This window comes from Colletotrichum lupini, chromosome 6 (genome assembly GCF_023278565.1).
Source record: "Colletotrichum lupini chromosome 6, complete sequence".
Taxonomy (NCBI): domain Eukaryota; kingdom Fungi; phylum Ascomycota; class Sordariomycetes; order Glomerellales; family Glomerellaceae; genus Colletotrichum; species Colletotrichum lupini.
In genome coordinates, this window is record NC_064679.1 from 1583623 (window position 1) to 1609421 (window position 25799).

Below are 25799 nucleotides of genomic sequence, written 5' to 3' on the forward strand. Positions count from 1 at the left end.
ACGATAGCTTTGCGACTAGGTCATGACCTCAGCTTTGGTACCGTGCGCCTTCCACAGGGCAAAGCTTGCTGCCTCGTCAAGATGGCTGTGCCAGTGTAAGCATTCTTCAGAGCATCTAGGGGTTGCACGGCCGATGGAAATGGCATCATATAGAGCGTGATGAATGATCAGAAAAAGACCGAGCCATAGCAATCCTCGAACCGCATTTCGTAGGTGCAAGTTGTTTCCGAGAGCGAGGGAATCGTTGTCAGAATGAATCGACTGCGCATTCTCTGGCTCGACTAGACTTTGGGACCAAACTCGATAGAATTTGGCGTAGAAGGGAAATCGTACAGGACTACGTTTGGACAAAATAATTGATTCAGCACTAGCATTGAATGTGTCAAAGGGGCGCTGTAAGTATGCCAGATGTCAGGTTTGTCAATGCTTTAGTCTTAGTAAAGAGCTTAATGCCGCCTATCTATAGTAAAGCGGCTGAAGCCTTCTTATATTTGGATTTGCATACCTACGGAGATATCGCTTCTATTAGCTCACCAACTTCAAAGTCGCCTGCAGTACCTCCGGCTTGCTCAGGCCGTAGTCTAGCCGCTGCAGCCTACAGAGGGCTGCTCAGGCTGTAAACCATACAGACCTGCTACAGGAAAGGGATCTGCCTCGACAACATAGACGGTACGGCTGAGCAGCTTTGAATTCCTAGTGCAAGGCAGACCCTGAGGCGAATTGATGTATCGTATGTCTTCTCAACTAGGAAACATCATGAACTCTAAGTATGAGGAAGGCGATCATGAAAAAACGGCAAGAGTACAATAGTCCATTGCGACACACCCGACGGAACTTCAGCTCGCTAACATATGGGACCATAAGTCTTCGGTCTCCTCACATGTTTCCATGTCTTTTTTCCGTATTTCTTAATAGTCTCCGAGAAAAATGCGACTAGCCCTATAATGAGAGAAACTACGCTTGATACTAAGACTGTAGTAGCAAATGTCAATTCTTATCAAGTACACATGTAGGAAGCTACGCTAAACGAATAAGACTTACATATCACAAGATACGCCCAGGTAGGCGTCTGGAGAAAGGAAGAAACGTCTAGAGCGAAGAGGGATGAGAGGAAAGATAAAGGAAGCTTGGAGAGCTAGTCAGTGTGCAGGCAAACAATCCTTCTCGACATAAACAACTTACGAAGAGCAAAGTTGCAAAGGTGAAGACCACAAGGACCTTAGATTGTTTTCCTGCTAGTTCTCCTTGTCTGACAGCTAGCCTTGCTTGGTCCCAAGCCAGTTTTGCTTGGTTGTTTGCAATTTCGTTCTGTTGTAGAGAAATCGTTGCGTTTACCTTTTGCCCATTCCGGGTCAGTGAATATACTGGTACGTGACCACTGACACATTGGCACCAGACTTACCGCCAACTGTATTCTGTCCGCAACAACGTCCAACTCTATTATATTGCTCACCACCTGTGCCGCGGTGAGATCTGCATTCTTTACCTGGCTGGGGGTCAATTTCCTTTGTACACTTTGCTGGTATTGCGCGACTGATTTGAGAATGTTCAACTCGTCGCGGACATCTTTGATGTCACTGTATAGTTTCTCCGCCTTGTTGATCGCAACCTCCATATTGCTACTGATCCGTGCGGCTTCCCATTCTCGAAGCAGTTTTGAAACTCTTGAATCGAGCCCGTCCTGCTCGTTCTGCAGCCGTTCCCGGTATTTGAATGAGTTGTAAAGTGCTGTTTCAGCCCTCCCCTAACTATGTTGTCAGCTGTTTCATGCTAGTGTGTTGCTAATGAAGGGAATGAGATTACAATTTGGTTCATGTGATTTGAGTAAATTTGACTGATTGACAGTTGTTGTCCAATCACAGGCTTTGAACTCCCAGAAGGAACAGTATCGATAGGAGGTTTGTGCGGTTGTATTTCACTGTTGGGGCGTCTCTCGTATGAACCAATGCAGTAATCGGCTATCAGTTTTGCCATCTCCACTGCTGAACTTGGCTGGGATTTGCGGCCTCCGTATTTTGCTTGCTTGCTGAGCTGGTCAAGGATTCCCTCCACCAGTGTACCGTGGCATTTACTGAACAAGCAAGAAGTTGCTGTCAGGAGCCATTCTGACCGTCAAATTCATTAGCTAACAGCAAATCTCTTCTTGAATACAGAAATAGATTCACTTACTGTTGCCGATGGTCCAAATCCACACCTGGTTGACACGAAGTAGCGTCAACTCACCCGTGAAGCCAGAAGCCATGGAAGACACCTCGCTCTGCCCAGTCTGTTCTCTAGTTTCTTCCCTTCTCCAATACTTGGTGACAACCTGATTCCGATTACGATGATCTCTATCATCGGCCGACTTCTGATTCTTTGCGAAGTGGTAGTACCACTCGTCGAGAGTCGGCGACTTGTGGATGACCGACTGCGGCGAGTGGGCCTCGTAGGCTTCTAACAAGCTCTTATAGTCTTTCTCGGCTTCTCGGTTATTACCTAGATTGACAGAGAAGCAGAAGTAGGGCATCTACAACCTTTTGTCAGAGAGGTAGTGTCGTGGTAGCATGTGATGCCTGAGTTAAATGCTTACGTAGATCGCTGACGTAGCCACCAAATCAGGACTACTCTTTCTAGAGCGGCCCTTCTTGGTAACTTGATTGTTTTTCTCTCCGTATTGTTCTTGATTACGGTCTTCCGCCTTGTCAGATTGTCTTAATACGGCTTTCGGTCTCACGATTCTCGAGTCAGACTTTTCATCTGGGACCTCAAGCCAGCTGTCCTGAAAAAAAGACTTGGCCTCGTAATACTGACGAGGACCACATTTCTCGTCCTTCATGATTCGGGTAAAAAGATCCTGATATGTGAGTGAGCTTGGACGATCTCAAGTTGGACAACCCTCTAGAGAACATGAGAGGACTTGGCCGGGAGCGACACCTACATTCATCCAATCCATCTGTTTTCCATTAGAGATGATCGATTGAGTCTACGTAGAGGCAAACTCACGTTTGTAGCCGGCAAATGTACCCATGTAAAGTCACATACAGGGTCAACCTCATCAACCTCTTCACTTAGTTTGGCGACGGCTGTTTGCATGGCTGTCCAGGTTTGCATCATCTCTTTAGGGCCGACATCGTAAATAACCTCGCGAATGGGTCTCTTGGCTTGAATTGTCCCAGATACGCCCTTGGCTCCATAAAATTGTACGATGGTAGCCTTGAACTTTTCCAAGACGTCGTCGCGGGACTTTTCGATCCTGGATCGTGGTATGTCGTATGCCATGGGCTCTCTATGGACTCGTGCAAAGGGGGGATCGCGGAGTATGTCTTTGAGCGTCTTCAAGTTCTTTGACTCGAAGGGTATCTGATGTGATCCCGGCACCAGCTTCTTGGTGTCCGCCACTTCCTCGTTGTTGCCCCTCCCCTGACCACCGTCGCGTTCTTGGACCCGAAGACCACCTGTCTTGGCTCTGGAGATATCCTCGTAGTCCTCCCCTCGTGACTTCTGGGCACTTGTAGGTGTTACGCTTTGCGGCTCCTCTTGCAATTTCCTCACTTCGCCCAAGGCTTTATCCAAATTCTTCTGGAGCCCGTCTGTTTGTTTGGAAGCAGTGATAAGGAGCCACAATATGAGTGGAAGCCGATCACTTGCTTCTCTGCTACCTGCTCTCTTGACCAGCTCCAGGGTTGACTCTAGGGTTGAACTGAGTGCCGTCTCAGTGTCAGGAGTTTCAGGACATGTGGAAATGAGCGCGAACAGAACCTCGGGAAGCTGCTCGTGGGCTGCCCATCCGATTGCGCTCCAAGCCTTTGAACATGGCGGTAGAACTCCTTGCTTTCTCGGCATTTTGCGCATGAGCAGTTGCGCAATGTGGTGTAGCTCGGGGTCACTAGCAGCCCACTTGAGGGTATCTTTCCAAGCGTCTTCTTGGTCGAAGTCGGCAACTTCCACCAAGTCCGATTCAAGCAAGGTTGCCATCACAGCAGCCCGCCTTTGTACTCCAAGACGAAGAGCGGAAGAGAGTACTGCCTGGATATCGTTGTTGCTGATGGACTTGTCTCTCTGCTCCATCCTTTTCAAAATGATTTCAAAAATAGAGTGCTGACCACATGCTGCAGCAAGACGCAAGGGCGTTTCCTCCCTACAGTTGGAGACTGCGATTTGAGCATCATTTTCGAGCAGAAGCTGTATCGTGGCTATGAGCCGATCAGGTTGTAGCCGAAGCTCTGTATTCGGCCCATCTCCCATTGAGAGATCAAGAAATGCCGATGAAGAATTCAAGGCCAGCTTTTCCTGAACTTCGAGGAGTGTAAGAAAGGCAACATGTAGCGGTGTATTGTCATCCGCGTCTTTTGCGTTTATGTCTGCCTTTGCTTCCAGAAGCCATGAAGCGACCTTTTTGTCGCCTTTTTTACTTGCTAGATGCAATGCCGTCTGTCTAGATGCACCAAAGACATTGACATCTGCGCTTGCCAGTAACTTAACTAAGCTCTCGCTGCCTTGATCGACTGCCAGGTGCAAAGGTGTCTGATCGTACGCGTCCTGCAGGGTAGTCAATGTAGCCTCCACATCGAGCAGCAATTTGGCAATTTCAAGATGCTCTCCAGTCACCGCTGCATGTAAAGCAGTACGCCGGTCCACATCCGACAAGTTGAGGTCTGCACGGCCTCTGGGGTTATCCGTGTTGAGAAGAGCCTTGACTATATCTTCAGAACCCCAGAAGCTAGCTGCTATTAGAGGTGTTGCCAATGACTGCACAGTCTGAGCATCGCAGTCTGCTCCGGCATCGATCAAAAGGACCACGCCATCTAAGAATCCGTATATGCTTGCCCATAGGATAGGAGTCCGTCCCGTTAGGCTACGTTTCTCTAGTTGAACCATCACATCGCCGCTGTACTCTGATGGAGGCTTGAGAAGCTTTCTCATGACTTCCACCTGCTGCTCCCGAGTGGCCGTCATCAAAGGTGTGAAGCCTTTGTGATCTTGAGTTTCAAGGTCGGCGCCAGCCCTGATAAGCTCTTCAACGGCACCGACGAGGCCCTTCTCAGCCGCAACGTGAAGAGGAGTCATGCCCATGTCATCTTTGACGTTGACTTCCGATTCGTACTCTTTAATCAATTCGCGGAGTGCTTTAGGGTCGCCCACGGCTTCGGGGTGCGGATGATTCGCCATTGTCAAAAGTTGTTGCATCAAGTGAGACTGCAGTTGATCATTCGCATGCTGTGGGTTGCTGTTGGAGTCGGAGGGTTGGTCACCACTTGAGTCGCTGGAATGTGATATGCTGTCAGTCTCATCGACGGTCGGATGAGCTATCTCGTGAGGCTCTGAACCCAAAGCGGCGACAGCAGAGTCTAGTTCAGACATCATAGCGGTTGGGGATGGTCGAGATGGGTGGAAGCAGACTATCGGTAAATGATCGATAAAGAACTGAATTCGTGAGAATTGATTTCCCATATAAGCTCAGACTGAGATTGGAATTGGGGTATCCAAAGGAAAAGATGTTGAGGCTCTGAAATGCCAGAGACCAAGGAGTTCTCATATTTCTACGGCGTGCGCTTCTCTATTTTCGCTTTCGTTACTCTTTCAAGAATAATGCGCGAATCAAGTCGCCGCCTTCATGCAAGAGCTATTTATTCTACAGCGTGACTTCGACTTGAGATTGACGTTACGCAGCAGGTGATATTGAATTATTGCTGCAGCATTCATGCGGGCCTCGCATGGGTAGTTCATTACACTCTCCAAAGTTTTGTCAGCTACTGGAGTATGTCTATTCGTCCCCCCTAAAGTAAGTGATTCTAAGGAACGAGCAAAATTTACTAGGTAAGACGTCGACACAAGACAAGCTCAATTGCATGTTTGTGATGCCTTGGTTCTACTCCAGGTGGACGCGGTGGTCAAGGTCGAAATTCTTGTAGGCGTTTGAGAAAGCCAGCCATGACATACCTGCTAGCCTCACTTCACTTTTTTGTCTGGTTCCAATCTTGGTCAACTTGAGATATGACCTGTCCGAATGCATGGAGCTTTCAGCTCCGACGCAAATCTGCTTAGCACTTCCCGTTTTCGGAAACGTGTGCATACTGTCTACCGTCAACCGTTGGTTCGTTAGCTGTTTGTTCACGAACCTCATGGAACCCACCCCTCGGACTCTCTTTCCCTGTCGTTCTCTCCATGCGGCACGGAATCCTCGCACACCATCTGCGGATGCAGAAAACCCAAGCAAAGACCCCTCAGCATCCCGCCCCTCTTAAATTGACTCACGGAGCACTTCATCAACGTCTTGTGGTGCCCCAGAGGCGGGCCCGGCACGTGACATTGTCCAACGCGGTTGAATTCCAACGCCTTTGACATCTTCACATCAGCTGGTCTCATCATGGAGCTGATCGATATGTACGGCGTGCCCCTCGGTAAGATATCTATGTCGACGTTGCGGAGGACTGAAGATGCTGCGGCAGTTGTGACCCGGTTTGTGTTTTCGTGACGGCGGAGGAACCGCCTCCACCGCTGGCTTGCGGATGTTGCATTGGCAGTAGGGCATTGCGTGAATCTGCTTCATCATTCACGTGTAGAGGGATAGATGGATTTCGTTACGTTCACCTCCAGTGCGGCTATTTGCTCTCCACGATAGCTGATTTCTCTTGAATGCCATGCATGAGATGTGGAATGAAAATAGGGGTATAGAAAAGCTCACTAGTACTTCTCAGTGCGACAACTTCATCCTCCCCCGATTTTTCATCTGCCAGAAAGCCGAAATTCCACGATATCTCGGCGATCAATCGCAGTGACGCCGCCTCGTATGCCCTCTCGTGCTTGCATCAGTACGCCGCCAGGTGGAGGTCCTTCTTCTTTGGGTATGCAACTCCGGACTGCGCGATGGTGTCTATGATCTCCGGCGAGAGCCAGTACTCGGCTGCCACCGTAAGGACGAGTGTACAGTCGTTTTGCGGCTGGAATGGCCATAGTCGGGATCAACTTCGGCGGGGCTTCTCTCATCTCCACGTTCAGACTATTGCCATGGAGTATACGGCACATGATTTACGTGGCCTTGGGATCGTTGTCCGGAAAGGGGAGGCGTGGGGGATCTGACACCACAGCATCGTGGCTGTATTTTGCTATCGGTATGTTGGAGGCAAAGATGGAAGAGGCATTGATTAGGATGAGGAAATAGACGCATCTATCATATCTAGATAGGCCGGCGACGAGAATGAGATCGCCTGTTGGTGCCGGTGTTGTACTCGTCGGTGCGAAGGTCCCACTTTTGCCTTCAACACTGCGGTGAAAGACGATGTACTGGTCAGAGGACTTTCCAGTAAGGGTATATCACGAGTTTGAGACTTTTGGCTTGAGCGAGGTTGCCAAGTGGGTGACGAAGTAAGATGCTGGTCAACATTACACTATGATGCCTACTTGCCTATTTACTATCCCTAACTTTCTGATTCTTTTGATATTCTCCAAGTTTGTACCATCTTTGCTGTTTCTATTATCCTTCACACTACATTTTAGCGTTCTAAGGAACAGTGCTAGGGCGGTTTGGCAATACCAAACGTTATCACGACTCCATAGATGAATTCACCCTGTAGGAGGACTTACTGCTGTCAAGAACTGCATCCATGTTGCCATCGAGTTCGGACAACTATTGGCTAGAAAGATGACACCGATACTCATTGAGGGTCAGAGTTTCGATAATCGCCTTGATTGCTGTCATTCAATACGCCTCATGAACAGTTTGTATAGCTTGACGATAACTTGATAAATGAAAAAGATTGGGCACATCACCAGATGTGATGATGAGTTGAGTGGTGAGGTGAGCAGATGGCAGTTGGCACTGTGTTTTCCATGCCGGAGACGCTAAGACCCAGGGTTTTGGGCGGATCTCTCCGCCCCGTCCCTGCCGCAAGTCCCGCTGCAGAAATCGGCCCCGCATGAGGCACAGTGCGCCGGCTTCCGAGACTCGTACCTTTCTTTGGTTCACTTTCTTTTTTCACTTCACGTCTCATTCCGCCTCAACTTGAACCACTTCACTTACGAAAGGAAACACCACACTCGTTTCGTCGTCATGGTGCGCACAAGGCCCCGCAACAAGACCAAACGCGTCGCCATCATAGACTACGGCTCAGACGGCGAGCCGCCAGAAGAAGCCCACGATGACCCAGAAGACGAAAATTTCGAGGCGCCGCCGCCGGACCCGGAAGACGATGATGAGGACGACCGAATGGACGTCGACGGGGGCGACGATGATTTCGAGGCAGAAGATCCATCCAACCTAGCCATTGATGACGGGTCACGCAGAAGAGGCAATGACAGTGACGAGGAGCGGCCCGCCTACACCAGCTCCGCCGGGATCAAGAAACGCCCGACGGATATGACCGCCCTCGACACCTACCACGCCGACGGCCGGCCTACGCGCTATTACACCGGCGAACTCAAGCGTGGTCAGCGGATTCAAGTGCTGGACTTCTTTTACGGGCCCGAGGCGGAGGCTGTTGGCGTCGCGAGTTGGTTGCTGAATCGGTGGGCTGGGTATGCGGTGCTGCCGAGTAAGTTGCCCGATGGGCCTGCTCACCCGGTGCCGAGTCCGTGGCTCGGGGAAGGGTTCAATGAAGACCAGCAACGCGCTGCGAAGGGCTGGTTCGAGAGGCTAAAAGGCACCAAGGGGATTGTCGAGGCCGAGAGGGAGATGGGGGCGATAGAAGCGGAGGGGTACCGGTTGAACCCGGGCGGTCACTTGGTCACTGTGATCGGGCCTTATCAGAACCAGCAAGAAGTCGAGATTCCGCCGTACGATAGCGTAGTGCTTGGCGAGATGGGGCAAGTCCTGACGAATGACGCCGGCGACGAGCAGAAGTCTTCTGGATGGATGTTCGATGCGGGTGGCATGGTTATCGGAATGGAATGGGCCCCAAGAGCAGAGGGGGAATCGCAGATTCTCTCCCTCGCCGTGGTCCCGCCGACGGACCACCAAATGGGCCTCGAGGACGCTTACAATGAGAAAAAGGGTATCGTGCAGCTGTGGGAGCTTCGCGGGCAGAAGGACGGCGACGGCGTCTCAAGACCTGCCGCACGCCCTGCGCGACTTGCCAGGACGCTGTGCGTCGACTGGGGTAGGGTGAAGCGGCTCAAGTGGTGCCCTGTACCCTTCAGGGAGGACGGCTCTTTAGGCTTACTTGCACTGCTTTGCGGCGACGGGCAGGTTCACGTCGTCTCGGTCAAGGAAATCGGCGACCGAGAAGAGGACGCATTCGGTAAGACCATGTACTCCCCTGCCTCTTGTGTTCTTTACACTGACTAATTCCACAGCTAAACTCGAAAACTCTGTCGTATCCCTCGGCGTCTCCTCAGAAACCAACGTGACAGCAAGTTGCTTCGCCTGGGTCAACACAAACCGCATCGTTCTAGGCCACTCAGACGGCTCCCTGACCCTCTGGTCCATCTCCCCGCGCATCTGCCTCGCCCGCCACGACGTCCACTCAACCTACGTGATGCACCTCGATACGGCGTACCCCTCGGACCCGTACCTCGTCGCCTCGACCCCGATCGCAGGCTACACCACCCTCGTAGACCTCTCCGACCCCTCGTGCGAGCGGACAAGCTTCCCCTGCTTCGCCATCACGCCGCAGCCGAACCTTATGCAATGGAGTGACCACCTACGCGGCTTCTTCACCGCCGTGCCGTCCGCGAACCCGCTCAACGCCTCTGTCGGGTTCGTCCACGCGCGGTGGTACGCCGCGCAGGTGCGGAAAGTTATGGACGGGGACCGGCTGCCGACGTGTCTCGCTGTCGGCGCGCAGCATCCGTTTGTGCTGGTGGGGTATACCGACGGAACGGTGTGGGCTGCGAACCCGTCGAATCGTATCTTTGCTTCGAAGCATCATTTCGGGCACAAGATGAAGGTTCTCGACCACCAGCACATACCGCGCGAGAGGCTTGACGCGGAGGTGGTGAACGGGCACGAGGGCGGGAGCACAACGGACCGGTGTCGTGGCGCGTCGAGGATATTGCAGGGGTTCCGGCCGGTGCCGAATGTGAATCCTAAGGTGGACACGTGGAAGACCAAGGTTGCGATCAACAAGCAAAAGGATAAGAAGGGTAAAGCCAAGGCTAAGGGTAAGGGTAAGGCAAAGGGGAAGAAGGGCGCTGCAGCGGCGGCGGCGGAGGCTGGAGAGGAGGAGGACGCTGATGTACAAGGCGGTCAGGAGGAGGTTGATGGGCACTTTGCTGATCCTGAGCGCGCTGTGATTTCGGAGCCGTTGACGCGGATCACGACGATGGCGTGGAATCCGAACATGGAGTACTCGTGCTGGGCGGCTGTTGCGATGGCATCTGGCCTGGTGAGGGTCATTGATTTGGGATTGGAATGCTAGAGAGAGAGACACCTCCCAAACATAGAGCAACAAAGGCGAAATAGGCAAAAGTGTGAATGATACCCTCTATTATCAACCTTCTATACAGTAAAAAACATCATGTATCCGAGACTCATGAACCTCATTACACCATCTACCACCATCTACAAACCCCTCTGATCAGAAACACTTGCCCCCTGTAACAGTATGATGATAATCAAAAGCCTTAGCCATGCCATATAAATGCGTCACGGCGGCCATCACCACGAAAAAGTGAAAAATCTGGTGCGAGCTGCCCCAAATATCAAACGTGCGCGGGAACGAGCGCTCCGGCCAGCGGAACGCATATAGAAAAGCGCCAAAGATGTACATGAGGCCGTGCAGGACGACCCAGCTGAGGCTCATGCGGTCCTCCATCTCCTGGCGGCCGTAGATTGTCAGGCCGTGGAGGACGGGGACGACGCCCGAGGTGCCGAGGGCGGTGAACATGCAGGCGCGGAAGGTGCGCCATTCCGGGGCGCGGAAGAATTCGATCCAGGAGACTGCGCCGCAGCCTAGGCCTAGGAGGCAGATCTTAAGAGGTCGTGTTAGTGAGATTTGGTGTCTGGGTTGGTTTATATCATGAGGGATGAGTGAGAGATGAGGGATGAGTGAGTGAGTGAGACATACCGTTGTGAGGTAAAACTTGAGCAACGCAGGATGGCAATAAAAGCCGTAATACATGGCCGGCACATAACTGCCCACAATAAGAAACACAATCCCCGAATAATCCAGCTTATTCCCCCACTTTGCGACCTCGGGCGAATGGTTGCTCATGGCGTGGTACGTGGCACTCATGCCCAAACACGCAACCGCGCCGGCGAAAAAGCACCCAAAGACGATCATGTCGGCATCGCTCGCCGACTCGTAGCGCGGCGCGATAACGGCATACAGGACCGCGCCGGTAATCACGAAGGCGACGGCGCCGAGGAGGTGGGACCAGATGTTGACGGACTCGTTGTGCAGGTACCCCAAAGAGCGGAAGGAGGCGCGGTACGAGTTGGAGTCTGGGCGATAGCCGGTGATGATGAATTGGTTGTCGCGGCGCCAGGCGGGCAGGTCGTCCCAGAGGACGAGGAGGGCCTTTTCGACTTTGCGTTCGAGGGCGGCGGCGGAGGATTCTACCGCTGAAAGGAGGGTTGTGGCGTCGTGGGAGGACGAGGAGCGCCGGCGGTTTCTGAGGCCGGCTGTGCCGTCGGCTGTTTCTGGAGCTGTCATCTTGGTGGTTTATTGTTTAGGTTGATGGTATCTTCTGGTGTTGTTCTTGTCTATATGCGTCGGAAATCAAGAGAGAGAAAAGATGTCTATAGTAGCATGTGGTGTGGTCCTTCTTAAGCATTTCAAGGCCGTTGAGATATCACGGGCGCGCACGTTCAACAAAGGCATATGAGGTAAGGTGCTGCAACTGCGATGATGGATTGACGCCTAGCGCCGGGTGTGCGGCGGCGGGTCAGGCCAGGGGTAGCTACGTAAAAGGGAGGGCCCTGATTTATTGGGATGGGAATTGTTGGGATTTCCTCTTTTTTTCTGCTGGCATCTGCATTTCCACATGCTTGAAGATTTTCCTTAGCAGCAACAGCAGACGGCACCAAATCATGTGTTTTTCTCTCGGTCCGCACCGAACGGATCCGAGGCCGTTGTCATCACAAGTGCCGCCAGCTGGAGCCGGGCAAAGAATGCGCTGAACGGTCGGCCCGTCGGTCAGACTGGACCATCCGCCGGGAAGAGAGCGGGCGTCAGGTGAGACATTTGAACATTTGCCTTACATAAGGTAAATGTGCCTCAAAAGTTCAAGGTCAGCATGTGCAGGACAGTCAGACGTGAGCATCGACTGTGAAACGGGCACTGGATGGGGAAGAGAGGGCCGGTGGGTTCTGTGGGAGGTGACTCTCGAGCGCAAATCTTTGCTACGAGTAGCAAAAGACGACGAATACCCGCGGGCGCATTTCCACTGTTTAAAGCCCCCCGCCTGTTCCAGTTTTTGGACGTTGCACTGCAATTGCAAGAACGAAGACCGTGAGTCCGATTTTCGAGTCTCGAGTCAACACAATTGCAGTCTGACACTTCCAAAGACCTCAGAGCATGAAAATAACAGTGAAGGTAGCCGGCATCATCCATGTCGATTTTGTCAAAGATCGAGAACTCTTTTGATATCATTTCATTGCATGCTTGTTGTAGGTATGTAAAAGGAAAAGCGCTCCTCCGTGGTCCCGGCCTTTGGTAAGTCGGGCACCGTTCTTGTGGTGTGCGCGCGGTCGTCGACTTCTGGTTATTTCGCAATCCCGCCCATCCAGCAGCCGGTTTATTTCTTGCCGCTCTTCTTGATGCCCTGGGTACCGGTGTTGAGAGGTCCCTTTCCGCCGGCCTTGGCGGCCATCTCCTTGCGAGCCTTCTCCTCTGTTATCGTACATTAGTCTCCATCTGCAAAGAAATTTGAGACGGGAGAGGGAATGTAGTATCCGTCCCGTCAGTATATGTGCGGGACCTACCGGCGCGCTTCTTCTCGAGGAAAGCGAGGTCGTCCTCGTCCATGTCCTTCTGGGCCTTCTTCGCGGCCTTAAGAGGCTTGGCCTTGCCACCTGTTGTTGTGAGAAAATCATTGTCAGCAACGCAAGGACTGAGTCGGAAAAGGTTGGGTTGTCCCATCTTATGCGACGGCAGATTGCTTACCTTCACGGCTTGCACCACCCATTTTTGCGAGGTTGTCGAGGAAGAAACTGGGTTGAAGATCGGCTTTGGGCGAGGAAGAGCGGTGGACAGTCAGGCGAAGAGGCAGAATCTGGAGTCGCAAATATTGCACAGTCGTAAAGTCAAAAGGAGAAGAGGAAGCGCGGCGCAGCGAGACGGGCGGACGTGGGGTGAAAATTGCCCCTCCTCGACGAATCGGTCAAGGGTCCCCGTTTATAAAGATTTCTTATGGTTTATTCCTTTCCGAGAGTAATATGCAGCTATATACCATATGCAGGTGACCCAGTGTGGTGGAGCCGGGACATCCACGGAACATTCCAAGCTCGACGTCGGTGTGGTCGGCTGTGGTCCGTGCCACCTTGATTTCTCCGGCGCGGCGCCAGTGTCTCGTCACCACCAAAACCACAACCTGTCGACCCTTGATCGCTGGAAGGCACCGAGTCGTCTCGACACAAACAACACTGCTCTTCCTTGGCATTGCATTACGACACTTGATCCTCCTTCTCCCTCCTCTTTTAATTGCCCTCTGGTTTTCTAGTGTCGCCTTTGCTTCCTTCTTTCTCCCCATGAGCTGAGTCGACACAGTCATCCGGTTCGCAAACAATTCCTGCCGCACATCAATCTTCTGGTGATCTCTGCTGACACGTCGCTGCTGCTTTTTGCGCGCAAAAAGACCTAGGGGATTCCTTCCTCTGGCGGATCACTGCTGCAAAACTTACCTTACGCAAGGAACGTGCTTGTCTGCACACGGTCGAGACTAGAGCTCAAGAGCACCGCACTTGCTATCGCATTGCAAACATGGCGTCGAGTTCCGACGAGGGCGAGATCATGGAGAATGACGCCGTGGATTTGAAGGCAACTTCACTGCCGAAGAAGTTTGAAGGAAACGGTGTTGACCGTCAAGACAGAACTCGAGATAGACGCTCGGCCTCCAACTCCCCCGAGTACGACAGTTCCGCCAGAAACAACTACCACTTTTCGAGACGCAGCCGTTCCCCCCCGCCGCCCCGCGGCTTTAAGCGCGCCCGTGACGAGCGTGACTACGCTGGTGGAGGACGACAGGAAACCCGCCGCTTCCGCGTGCATTACGAAGACGGCGCAAGGGATGACTACCGCCGCTCACGCGTATCGTACGAAGACCTAGACCGCCCGCCGTCCCGCGGCTCGAACACCAGCTACGACGGTCGCGACAGGAACCGCAGCCGCGAGAGAGACGCATACAGAGACAGGGACAGGGAGCGCGATCGCGAGAGGGACCGATACCCGGATAAGAGACAGCGTAACCGTACCAGGTCGCCCTACCGGCCCCCGCGCGGTGAGCGAGGAGGTCGCGATGATCACTACGCCAGAGACGGCGGGCGCGATCGTCTCACCGATTCGTTCCGCGGCTTAAAGTACGATGACAACAGGGACCGAAACGCCCGAAACGGAGGCGCGGCGCCGAACGGGGTCGCTGTAGGAATGGATTCGCGCGCTTCCAGACAAGATGCTAAACCTGTGAAAGACTCTGCAGACCGTGAAAATTCTGCGGCTTCTCGCTCTCGGGGCCAGGCGTCCGTCTCCCCTCCTCCCTCCAAGAGGACTCGGTTCCTGCTAACGCCCGACGATAGCGCTCCGCAGGTGGTGGAACCTGATCATAGCTACGATGAGCCCGAGGAGCCGATGGTCATTGACGAGGAAGCTGAGATCGAACGCAGGCGACGACGCCGTGATGAGCTACTCGCAAAGTCTAGTTCAGCTACTCCACTGCTTATTCACGCATTGCATGCGACTGACAAGTCGGCGATTCCATCACCAGCCCGGGAAAGCACTCCAACAGCGGATATTGGTACCCCAGGCACAGGTAAGAATCTTGTCCTCCAGAGTTTGACAGAGGCTAAGTTTGCAGACATTGCCTCACCAGCCCGAGACGGGAGTTCGCCTGGCGCTATTGACATTGTGAATGAGAGTGACCTCATGAACACTCATGGCGGTGGCGACGCAATGGAAGAGGACGGCCCCTCAGCTGCAGATTACGATCCCACGGCCGACATGAAGGAGGACGAGAGGCGCGATGAACTGCGACACGGCAACGTGGGCGTTCATGGCGAAGCTCCTGACACAAAGCACGAGACGCAGCCACAGGATCAACCTCAGGAAGCCCCCGCGAAGAAGTCATCAGAAGACGACGACGACGATGACGATTTCGACATGTTTGCTGAAGACTTCGATGATGAAAAGTACGCCGCACCTAACCCTGTCAAGGTAGCTGTGGTGGACGAGTCCAAGGCCTCACCCGCTCTTGCGCCGACAAACGGAGCCATTCTCGAGGGCGACGACAAGGACGGTTATTACAAGCTTCGCATTGGCGAGATCCTCAACGGCCGTTATCAGGTCCAGTCGGCTTTGGGCAAGGGTATGTTTTCCGGCGTTGCGCGGGCCGTCGACATTACGAACAAGAAACTGGTCGCTGTCAAGATTATGAGAAACAACGATGCGCTGAGGAAGGGAGGTTTCACCGAGATTGCCATTCTGCAAAAGCTCAACGACGCCGATCCAGAAAATCGCAAGCACATTGTCAAGTTTGAACGGCATTTCGACCACAAGGGCCACCTGTGCATGGCGTTTGAGAACCTGAGTCTTAACCTGCGCGAAGTGCTCAAGAAATTCGGCAACAATGTCGGTATCAACTTGAGTGCTACGCGAGCATACGCCCATCAAATCTTCATTGGCCTTGCTCACATGCGCAAATGCAGTGTCATCCATGCAGATTTGAAGCCTGACAATATCTTAGTAAGTATTGCCAATGTTGGCTGTTGAACAAAGAACTCGACTAACCGTCCGTAGGTCAACGAGAGCCGAAATGTGCTCAAAATCTGTGACTTGGGAACCGGCATCGACAAGTCTGATGCAGCCACAGCGCACAACGAGATCACCCCGTACCTAGTCAGTCGCTTCTACAGAGCACCAGAGATCATTCTCGGTATGCCCTACGATTACTCCATCGACATGTGGTCCATCGGTGCCACCTTGTACGAGCTGTACACGGGCAAAATCCTCTTCGCGGGCGACAGCAACAATCAGATGCTCAAGGCCATCATGGAGATCCGTGGCAAGATCACGCCAAAGCTCTACAAACGGGGTCAACTCTCGGCGATGCACTTTGATGAAATGGGCAACTTTGTCAGCATGGAGCGGGACAAGGCGCTTGGAAAGGTACGTTATTGGTTCGTGGTCTCGGTGTTTGTTGTTTTGCTTGCATCTGTCTTTCACACCTCTTCCCCATATCTCAACGCCTCTGCATTCTGCCTCGTTTCAAATCTTGAACCCATGACCCAATCATCCCTCAGAGTTGCTATTTTGGCCGACGGGGTCCCGAGATGGGTCTAGTGGAGGCGGAGTGCGGCTGTAAGCGCTGAGGCGCGGCTGCACATGCGTACGCACGTATCCACCCTCCCACAGCTATGCGGGCCGTCCGTCAGTCAAGGCCGAGCGCGTGCCCCGGAACGCTCGCGTCGCGATGCCGCCCAGCTGACGGGCTGGTCGTCGTCGACATTGGACCAGTCACGATACTGTTGGAAGCAAACACTCCGGACTGTTCGGACTCGCATGACTTGCTGGGGTGGAATGGTATCCCAGTATGGAAGGCCCGCGAACGAATCCTCCCATCTTCGGAGGATGAGCTGTCTCAGGGACTGTTTGTCACGGCCGCATCATCTCAACTTCGCTCCATATCTAGTTTCCCCTACATACCCCTGTTTTTTTGCCTCTCCGCCACCCCTTGTGTCCTGCACAAAGGGTCCAACGTGTCGGGTCGATTTGTCAAAGTTGATAGGAAATGTTTCCCCCGACCGGAGGGTCCCTCCGCAGCAAGCCTATCCCGGTAGGCTCCTGCTACGCCATTGCATCACTACCTTGTTTTGTCGATGGGCCGATGATGGGCCCTTTTGTTTGAAAATAGTAGTAGAAAAGTTCAGCTGGTCGCTAACGAACATCCTCACACAGACAACCGCCAGGGTCCTGCCCGTCGTCAAACCAACGCGTGATCTGCGCACCCGCCTCTTTGCCGCGTCAGCGGGTATGAACGACGCCGAGACGAGGGACCTGAACCATTTTGTCGACCTGCTCGAGCACTGCTTGACGCTTAACCCGGAGAAGAGGATCAAGCCCGCCGACGCGCTGAAGCATCCCTTCTTTACTGCGAAGGCCGCGGCGCCTGTGAAGAGATGAGGGGCGTGGCGAGTAGTCCCTTGTTGGGAAGACGCCGTCGGGTGTGTTTGTAGGATGATGACAGGGGTGTTGTGGTCCCTTGAGGTCACTGCTCTGATTCCAGGGGCACCCTGATCAACCTTGGTCGACAACCATAGCTAGGCAGTGTGGCGTGTAGATGTTTGTATGGGGATAAGGGAGGCACAACTTTTACTGTGAAGCGCCTCTTTAGACACAAACAAAAGCATTAGATGAAATGGAGACTACATTGCGTTATGACATGATATGATCACATCAGATCCGCAGAGTGCCATTTTGCAGAAAAGCCTCGGTATCGGCTTCAGGTACCTTTAGCAACAATGTGCCTAACCTTGGGTGATATTCACCATGGAGTCGGTTGAATATCCACACAGCGCATCCTTCATTCTCATCGCGAGGAAACGTGGCGGGACAGAACAGAAGTTGCTGTAGTACTAGCTCAAGAGGCCTGGTGCTCTTCCGCTTCCTATTCGAGCATCATGTCCACGTACCTCTAGCCTATGCCTCTCTCTCACCGACCTTGCGAGGTATGGAGCGGGAGAACCAGCGCATTCATGGGTGAATGCTTGAATTCCTGATTCTTTCCTGATTTTTATGTTTCGGTTCCCGTGTCTATCCGTGCTCGTAACAAGGCTTGAGGTATCTAAAGAGACTGGACCCTAATAGACCCGTTTACTATGGTAAACCTTTGTTGAGAATGGATGAAAAGGGTCGAAGATGCGAGCCAGTTGGCAGATCTGTCATAGTGGAGCGAGGATCCAAGGGCTCGCGGGGATCGAGATATGGAGTCGAGAGGCTCCAAGGGAAAAAGGGGTTAGGGGCTCAGGAGGTCAAGGGTTCGAGTATCTAGAGGAAGTATGTCAAAGACATGAATAGCACAGAGGCTCTCATCTAATCTCCAGCGTTTGGGTAAACCACTCTCTCCGTCCGTGAGGTTCGAGTATCCGGGGCATACGCCGTCAGTGTCCCACCCGAGGTGCGGAATGGAGATGCCACGTCATGTCATGTCAAATCTTTGATGGGGACTTTTTTCCCCCCGTGCAGAAGGATTGTTTATCACGCGGCGGGGTTCGAGAGCTCCGAGCCCGTGATGCTGTTCTCCCCTTGTGTTTTGTTTTGGGCTATAGCGCATTGTCTTGAGCTGTACATCTTGGGAGGACAAGGGAGGATTGGGATTCCTTTGAGAGACTGAGATATGAGCTTGAGTCCGGGTGGGTAGGAGCGAGTGTGAGCAGGAGCATGGCGTGTGGGTTTCGATGAACGAGTTGGATGGGATCTCCTTTCGAGGCCAAGTGAGGAAGTTAGGCAGAGGGGGTAAAAGGAGTAACACCTTGGAGGGTCTAGTGTCCAGCTTAACGGAGGTCGATGCGCCTCTCTCTCTCTCGCCATCGATAACTTGAGATATGGTGTAGCTACTTGTTCTTGATTCCAGAGCCTAGATGTGTCATACACAGACTTCAATTTCTCCGGGAAGCATTTCCAATATCTCAGTAGGTGTCACCACATGTATGATGACCGCATGAGATGACTTTCTAAGGAATAGATATCTAGATGGCCTGGGGTCAAGAACCATAAGTGTACAAAGATGCCTTCTCTTACTACCTTCTACAGGGCAATGAAGTGGTTTGTTTCTTTGGGTGTATCACATCTTCGTGACTGGCGACTGGCCTAGCCCACACACGCGACGCGAGGCTGAAATGCCTCGTACCGCTTGTGGAGAGTTGCGGGAATGATAATTACATCGACGACGTTGAAAAACGTTGAAAACGTTCCAACGAGGGTAAGTCCACGTGATGAAGTGAGAAAATACCGTTGGTGATATGACGCTTCACACTGAAACATCACAAGGCTATATTCGCTATGAACCCAACCATAGTAAACATATGGAAAAAGACCATTATAACCAAGTTCACAAAATAATTCATTGGCCTTCAACCCTGCTAGAGAAAACCTTTAAACGCTAGAAAAATGAGCAATCTTGGTTTCTCTCGTAACACGGAAAGCCAGCTCATTCGTAGTCAGTCTCACTGGGCAAGTAACCAAGTCTCCTCCAGAGACGAAATGAGGAAAGTGTCGCGAGGCAGAAAATCGGTAGCCAGCAACTCGCGCGGCATCACACACCAAACCAACCACCCCGAGAACAAAATCACTCGTCTTCTACGACATGAACAGACTTTATCAGGGCCGGGCCGGACCCTATGTGAATACACAGCTGCACACCGAACGGGTAACGCGCTCTCTGCCAATCGCGATATCTCAACATCCAGGCTTGCGGCCCCATGTAAACCACAATCGGCACCCTCACATCAATTCACACGCTATAAAAACCTCGACTGCATGAGATTTAATAAATCGAACCGTAAGAAAGACGTCTAAATCCAGTCTGACTCATCCAGCGCTCGTTGCGAGGAAAGAGCCAACAAAGTCGTCGCTACCTAACCCCAACCCGCAGCCTTAGTACGGGAACCGCCCGTGCCTGGAGGCCACATACCTCAAAACGCAAGGCTACGCCCAGCCACCATGTGCAGCACGGCATGGATCCAAGCAGAGTAGCCAACGTGGGAAACGCGGAAGGCAAAGCAAAATCCACACGCGCGCGCGAAAGAGACGCCGGCAGAAATGTCACGAGCGGCTGCCTTGCTAGCCAGGCTGGTAGGACACCCGTCTACTGGCGTTGGCTTGTACCCATTCACTCGTTGAACGCGTCCGAATTGATCCTTCCGCTGCTGGTGGCAGCAGAATAACATTGAGGCAATAACTCTACATCTTAAGCTACGTGCATGTTTGCCGCCCAAAGAAAAGGATGGAGGCACAGTCTCATACGCATCGCTCCCGAACCACTAGACCTCGCGGCCCTCGCCTGTCGTGCAAGCAGCTGACGGGCACCCTCGAAATTGACCTTTCAGGTGAATCTCAGGTGAGCAGCAGCAGCAGCGGGGGCGGGCGACAACGGGCGTTGGGGATCCTTCTGGCACAGCGCCGTCTCGAGGTTGCACAGCATCAATGACGGCTGCTGGAGCCTGGGAAAGAAAAATTCATACACTTTCTTGGAAGACGAGGCGTGGCACCTTCCAACAGATGTTGCGGCGACCGCGGCTGCGTGCTGATGGCCGACCGCAGCGGGCATCAGTGGAATATAGCACGAGACGGCAACACGGGATCCCCTCCAAGTTCCTCATGTGCGGAGAGAGACGAGAGGCCTTGGCTGAGTTTGGTTGCTGAACAAAGTCACGTAGGGCATATCCCGTTCGACGGAAAGCCCGTAGTCTGGAGGCAGAATGCGGGATCCCGGTGGCTGGTATCCCCATGCACCAGCAGGATTGACCTGCCTTACCAAGTACCGAAGAGGTTGGACCAAAAGGCGCAGGTGTGTGAGGCGAGTGAGGAAGAAGGGGAGAGAAGTGAGAGATTATCACGATGCCGTCGTTGCACGGCGCCGGGAAGCGGCAAGTCATGGATGTACGTTGTTGCTTTGATGCGGCCAACCGGCGGGTACTCGCACTGCCTACCAGAGGACGGGAGGTTGTGATGGCGGCATTGCCAGTGACGGTGGTAGGTAGTGTGGAGTCGTGGACGCTGGATGGTGCGTAACGGCGTCGGCCGTGTCCCCCCCCGTGGTGCCCCCCGGTAGTGCCGAACGGAGATGGCGGGGGCCTCAATCAACGAGGCGGGGTAGAGCAAAGGGAGAGCCGGGGACGGGGGCCCTTCCTTGGGGACTGACAGCCCTGCTGTGACCTGCCGCCCTGTATCCGTGAGGGATAATGTGAGTGGCAGAGTGGTGCATCCGTATGCCTACCCTGCTGTGAGTACGGAGTATATCCGTAAGGCACTGATCAACGGCGTCGACGTCGCAGGGTCTCCCGTTCGAAAGACGTCCGCTTCGCTAGGGCTGTCATCGCCCGCTGATTAACCATGAACCAAGGACCGTTGGGACCAACCAGCCAAGAAAACTCTCTCGATAACTTTTCCAGTGATCGTCGTCAGGCGTTGGTTGGTTGGTTGGACATGTGTCGGGCACCCATCTTTGCTGCTCCATTCCCTGAATGCCTCACAGGCTTACCCCCTGGGCCATGCTCTCATCATCGTCGTCGTTCGACTCGCCGTGTCGGCACGTAACTGGTCGAGGTGGAATTAGGTTCGACGCCCGGCGGAGAGAAAGAACAAGAACAACATTCAATGCCACCCCGGACGTTGCATGATTGATCGACCCCTCCGAGATGGACCCTGAAATCCTCCACAGTAGTAGGAGTGTAGGACCAACCTGTTTAGTGGCATACCTTCGTTGGCACGGTTGGTCAAAATCTCCTGGTTATCCAAGAAAAGAATGTGCGTACCGCAGATCGGCCATCCGAGGCTTGCTGGTGCTGCATTCTTTCGCGCGCATTGAGCAGATCGAGTCGATCACCAAAGGGGGGGGGGGCGGCATTCTCCTGAAAGCTGACGGCAGAGGGCTGAGGGGTTGACGCCCGCCGGCCGTTTGGCTTATTGAGCCGCGGCGCACCGTTGGGACGGTCGTCTAGATTGGTTGTTGGACCCTGAAGCATCGAGCCCTTCTAGTGGAATGGCCGTCACGTCGTTTGGCTTGTCTCGCCTCGGGAGACGAGAGGAGATATGACAGAATACACGCGCCATGGAACCACGCTTGACGCAAGGGGTGAGGTCATTGAACGGTCCTGGCGCACGCCGCCGCCCTTTTTAGGGGTCCAATCCCTCCCTGGCTTTCTATTGCTCAACAGACCTCATGCTCTCTGAGAATATCGAGCTGGGACTATTCTCGTGAATGGCGGTGGTTTGAGCGTTCGTTTACTCCTTGTGGTACCTAGCTCGATGCTCGAGACCACCACCCGCGCTGAGATGGACGGGCGGTGCGGTGTGGGATTTGGTGATCTGCAGTACGGGATCCAATAACGTACTGACGGCCATCCGAAGGCGCCGTGACGAGACACTGGCACGCCTGGTCGTCCGTCCCAGGACCGCTGCAGATCGCTTATGCCATCGATCTTCTAGGTACCAAGAAAGCCCCAGTACTGGTTGGCATTCGACGACCCCTCTCGCGGGCCTGTGATGCGGACCATGAGATCACAGCTGCACAACACAGTGAAGATCTCTACCGTATGGCGAATGAGAAAGACGTCCTCTCCACAATCCTCCTTCCTTCTTCAGTCCTTTGCGACGGTTGGCTCGGAATCGCTGTTGGAGAATGAGAATCTCGATGGAGGTGTCCTCATAATCAGGGGATCGTTTAGCAATGCGAAAGTCGAACCCTAGGGGGCTTTGAGATCTGCAAATCGATATGCGAACTACCAGGCCATGCGACATTTACTCCGTGTCAATGACATGTTGATGATCGATCACTGACCTGTGGCTGCCCACACCGCTAACATCGGTCATTGAGAATCCTCTTCCCATTCCATATCCAATGCTGGTGCATCCCAAACAGTCCTGGGGAGCATTTCATCTTGGCTCTCGTGCGGCAGTGCTTCACCTATACGAGGGCGGTATGGAGCTGACGAGGCTGTGCCCGTGTGTTTGAATCGTGGATCGTGAACCGGAGAAAGTGCGGGTTACCTTCCAGAATACGGAGTACTCCCCACTGAATTATCACTATGTGGTCTGTATCAAAGTTCCCATTGCAGTGGATAGGTTGGATGCTGTGTGGGGCGCGTCTGCAAGACTTTGAGAGCTGCCGGATTTTGATTTGGGTTTGCCATTAACAACTTGTTTCGTTTGGAACACTTCGTTTTACTGGCTGGCGGTTCATTCATGATTCGAGGGAATCTTTATTATCGAGATAGGGTTTCCTTGCAGCCTCCGCGGCTTGCCATCAACTCTGCAAACCGCTCAGGCTGCAGAATAGACTGGGCTTCCATGCACAGCATACTCCGTACTCCGTACAACCAGTCAGAGAGGTATTAAGCATGGATTGACTCTTGAAATCCGAGTCGATTCGACTGCATCCATCCATGATCCAGACCAGAGGCGCCCGGGCTAGCCGGTGCGTAGCTGTGAATGTGGGCTCGTAAGGGTTGGTTGGATGTTGTCCCTGATAGAGTGCAGCCTCCGTGAAGCCCACTCACACAGTCACACTGCCCTCGACTTGCAGCATCCATTGACAAAGTAGGATGTGAGGGCGAAGGACTTCGACCTGATCGTGATCACTGACGTGCCGTGGTGCGGAGACAGGCCGTGCCAATGTAGCACAGATAGCCAAATGCCCGTGTTAGAGGTTGAGTCACTTTTGCAGCTAGCTCCTCTGTGCGTCGAGTTGTGATGATAACATCGCGACACGCCGCGCTTGTCTGTTTGCCCGAGTCCAAGGCGTTAAGGGCTCAAAAGTCACAATCGTGCCCGTTGAGTTGGCCAAAAAGATCGAAAGCACGCGTACCTTACGGGTAGCGCCATTTGTCAGCCTCGACAGCCTCAATTTGCATAGTTCTAGGCCGCCATGGCGCGCAGTCCCTTGACCTTAGTTTGTTTGTTTGGCAGCGCCTCGTCGTCAGAGTCTCACCTTGTCCCAAGACCCCTAAATCAGATGTGCCTTCAAAGTTGCGGTTTTTGGGAGCGAAAAGGCCGTGTCTCCACGTCTTTGGCGCCGCACCGGGCTTCCACGAGCACGGATCGACCATGACACAATCCCGCAGGGATAGAGAGACATTGCTCTCGCGAGAATCATCCAGTCCAAGTGTCGTCTGGTCCGTGAGTTTAGCTACAGCGTGTGTGCTGAGTAACATGCCCGACGCATTCGCTAGCGCAGGGGATGGAATGGAACACTATTGGAAGAACCAGCCGCGTTCACCTGACCTGGTAGATTTTGACTTCCGGCGTTTCTGTCATGAACGATTCCGAGACGATACGAAAAGGAACGGCCGACCGAGACTAAGCTGCCGGGATCCCTCGGTGTGACTATGGAGCCCCTGGCTGCAGCGCCAATCCGGCCATCAACGGTTCAACAGTCGTGGATACTATCCGCACTTTTTGCTTCTTCGGTCCGCCTACGAGTGCTCGGCTGAACGCAAAATTGCGATCTGCTCGGGAAATCAAAAGCAAGCAGGCAGACTTGCGTGGTTGCCAAATGATCAGAGGCAGATGTCGATTTCACCGCAACAACTGACTGCCGCTGCGAACTTTGGCTAGCCGAAATCTGACGAGCACTGAGAGAAATGCAAACGCAGGCTGCTCTGTCGCACAGCAAAAAAAACACAAAAAACGTTCTCTTCTTCCCTTGCGTTCGCTGGCCATGCTTGGCTTTTTGGAGAACAAGATTGCTATGTAGTTCAGGACGGGGGCGGGTGTTATGCGAAAGGTTGCAACATGCTTCCAAGAAAGTTCCATCTCACCGGCGGACCGTCGAATTTCGGTCAACCCTTGTCAAGCGATTCAAGTCTATCGCCTCATGGCGGCCGTTAGCGCCGCGTTTGTCTCCCCTTGCCCACCACTTCAGGAGAGCCTCATTAACACGAGGCAATACGTTGCAAGCTGTGGTAAACGTCCCGCAGCGTTTTATCCTTATTGAGTTAAGTCGCAGAATGATTTGATGAGCGCTAGGCCCTGACCGTGGTTCAAGTTCCGTAGCCGATGGAGTGTATATGATCGGCTTATTTCGCAAGGTTGCGCTGCGGGTCATTTATTGGCAGAGAATATTCGTCTGCGCGTAGTGTGTACGGAGTAATACTGTATCCAAGGCTTAGTGATGGTCTCGTTCAGACTCCAGAGTTCACCATACACAAGTCCAGGGTGCCATCCATCCTAAGGTAGCGAGGATGGGTAGCGACAAGGGCATCGTCAAACAAGAGAATAACCAGGCGAGCGCGCTGATTGGAAACCACACCAGCGGATTTGCTTACGTTTTCAAAGCAGCCCCGGGATGCCGGGCATCGCATGAATAGATTGGCCCCGTGAGTGACAGGTTGGCCTGGTCTTGCATGTTTGAGGTGTGTTGCGAACAACATCGGACTACTGGAAAAGTCCAAGCTCAAGCCGGGAGAGAAAAAAAAGAGAGACAAGGCTGGATCCTGATCGGATTGCTGAGGTGGCTTTGGTGGTCACCACAAACCCTGTCTTATTAACAAAGCAAGCCACGCCTGTGCAGCTGAATATGTGGTTGAGTTGCCTCATGCAAAAGTTTGAGTTTGTACGGGAGCGTGGTACCCAGTTCGCTGCACGGCAAGAACGTGGGGGATCTCCTCCGCCCTGGTCCAGCAGAGACAGTGACACCTGATGGTGCAGCAAGTCTGTGGTAGACTAAGTCTCAGGTCCGTGAGCCATGCTTGTGTTTCTCGTGATCTCTCAGCCGCGGAGGTTAAGCATGTAGCGGAGAACGACGTGAGCCACGTCTCCATACTAGCTATCGTCTTTTGGGGCAGAATGTGGGTTTGCTCAAGCAAGGAATGCCTTCGACGCTTGAACATTCGAACAACGTTGCCGAGGAATGCTGGCTCGGTTGCGTCCGCTGTTGATTTCGGGGTTGGCTGGAGAGCCGAGTCACACGCTCCGAATATCCCCTCAGTCCGCAATGGGAAATGTCTAGCTGCT

General features: G+C 53.2%; 8 protein-coding genes across 8 annotated transcripts; 2 read left to right on the top strand and 6 right to left on the bottom strand.

Annotated features, from left to right (window-relative positions):
* Window positions 1-1256: 1256 nt before the first annotated feature.
* CLUP02_11966 (uncharacterized protein) lies at window positions 1257-5343 on the bottom strand (the record flags this gene model as incomplete). The annotated part of the gene is made up of 7 exons (XM_049290931.1): window positions 1257-1286; window positions 1403-1744; window positions 1804-2105; window positions 2170-2506; window positions 2570-2859; window positions 3018-3569; window positions 3639-5343. The coding sequence occupies 7 exons, from the start codon at window positions 5341-5343 to the stop codon at window positions 1257-1259; spliced, it is 3558 nt and encodes a 1185-aa protein (XP_049148076.1).
* Window positions 5344-5848: 505 nt separating this feature from the next.
* On the bottom strand, window positions 5849-7638 carry CLUP02_11967 (uncharacterized protein; the record flags this gene model as incomplete). The annotated part of the gene is made up of 7 exons (XM_049290932.1): window positions 5849-6053; window positions 6113-6171; window positions 6235-6520; window positions 6597-6610; window positions 6733-6979; window positions 7013-7263; window positions 7564-7638. The coding sequence occupies 7 exons, from the start codon at window positions 7636-7638 to the stop codon at window positions 5849-5851; spliced, it is 1137 nt and encodes a 378-aa protein (XP_049148077.1).
* A 391-nt stretch (window positions 7639-8029) lies between these two features.
* Window positions 8030-10334, top strand: CLUP02_11968 (uncharacterized protein; the record flags this gene model as incomplete). Its single annotated transcript, XM_049290933.1, has 2 exons — window positions 8030-9215; window positions 9271-10334. 2 exons carry the CDS (start codon window positions 8030-8032, stop codon window positions 10332-10334), a joined length of 2250 nt encoding a protein of 749 aa, XP_049148078.1.
* Window positions 10335-10493: 159 nt separating this feature from the next.
* CLUP02_11969 (hemolysin III family channel protein) lies at window positions 10494-11570 on the bottom strand (the record flags this gene model as incomplete). The annotated part of the gene is made up of 2 exons (XM_049290934.1): window positions 10494-10886; window positions 10983-11570. The coding sequence occupies 2 exons, from the start codon at window positions 11568-11570 to the stop codon at window positions 10494-10496; spliced, it is 981 nt and encodes a 326-aa protein (XP_049148079.1).
* A 564-nt stretch (window positions 11571-12134) lies between these two features.
* CLUP02_11970 (uncharacterized protein) lies at window positions 12135-12470 on the bottom strand (the record flags this gene model as incomplete). The annotated part of the gene is made up of 1 exon (XM_049290935.1): window positions 12135-12470. The coding sequence occupies one exon, from the start codon at window positions 12468-12470 to the stop codon at window positions 12135-12137; it is 336 nt and encodes a 111-aa protein (XP_049148080.1).
* Window positions 12471-12654: 184 nt separating this feature from the next.
* Window positions 12655-13518, bottom strand: CLUP02_11971 (uncharacterized protein; the record flags this gene model as incomplete). Its single annotated transcript, XM_049290936.1, has 4 exons — window positions 12655-12749; window positions 12842-12931; window positions 13023-13226; window positions 13323-13518. 4 exons carry the CDS (start codon window positions 13516-13518, stop codon window positions 12655-12657), a joined length of 585 nt encoding a protein of 194 aa, XP_049148081.1.
* A 320-nt stretch (window positions 13519-13838) lies between these two features.
* On the top strand, window positions 13839-17249 carry CLUP02_11972 (uncharacterized protein; the record flags this gene model as incomplete). Its single annotated transcript, XM_049290937.1, has 5 exons — window positions 13839-15812; window positions 15867-16235; window positions 16370-16427; window positions 16482-16840; window positions 17025-17249. 5 exons carry the CDS (start codon window positions 13839-13841, stop codon window positions 17247-17249), a joined length of 2985 nt encoding a protein of 994 aa, XP_049148082.1.
* Window positions 17250-20169: 2920 nt separating this feature from the next.
* On the bottom strand, window positions 20170-23998 carry CLUP02_11973 (uncharacterized protein; the record flags this gene model as incomplete). Its single annotated transcript, XM_049290938.1, has 18 exons — window positions 20170-20431; window positions 20500-20562; window positions 20602-21010; window positions 21115-21229; window positions 21328-21491; window positions 21545-21638; window positions 21710-21820; window positions 21905-21989; window positions 22075-22221; window positions 22296-22352; window positions 22411-22548; window positions 22627-22689; window positions 22753-22782; window positions 22873-22984; window positions 23097-23339; window positions 23431-23595; window positions 23658-23702; window positions 23776-23998. The coding sequence occupies 18 exons, from the start codon at window positions 23996-23998 to the stop codon at window positions 20170-20172; spliced, it is 2526 nt and encodes an 841-aa protein (XP_049148083.1).
* Between the last annotated feature and the right edge of the window lie 1801 nt (window positions 23999-25799).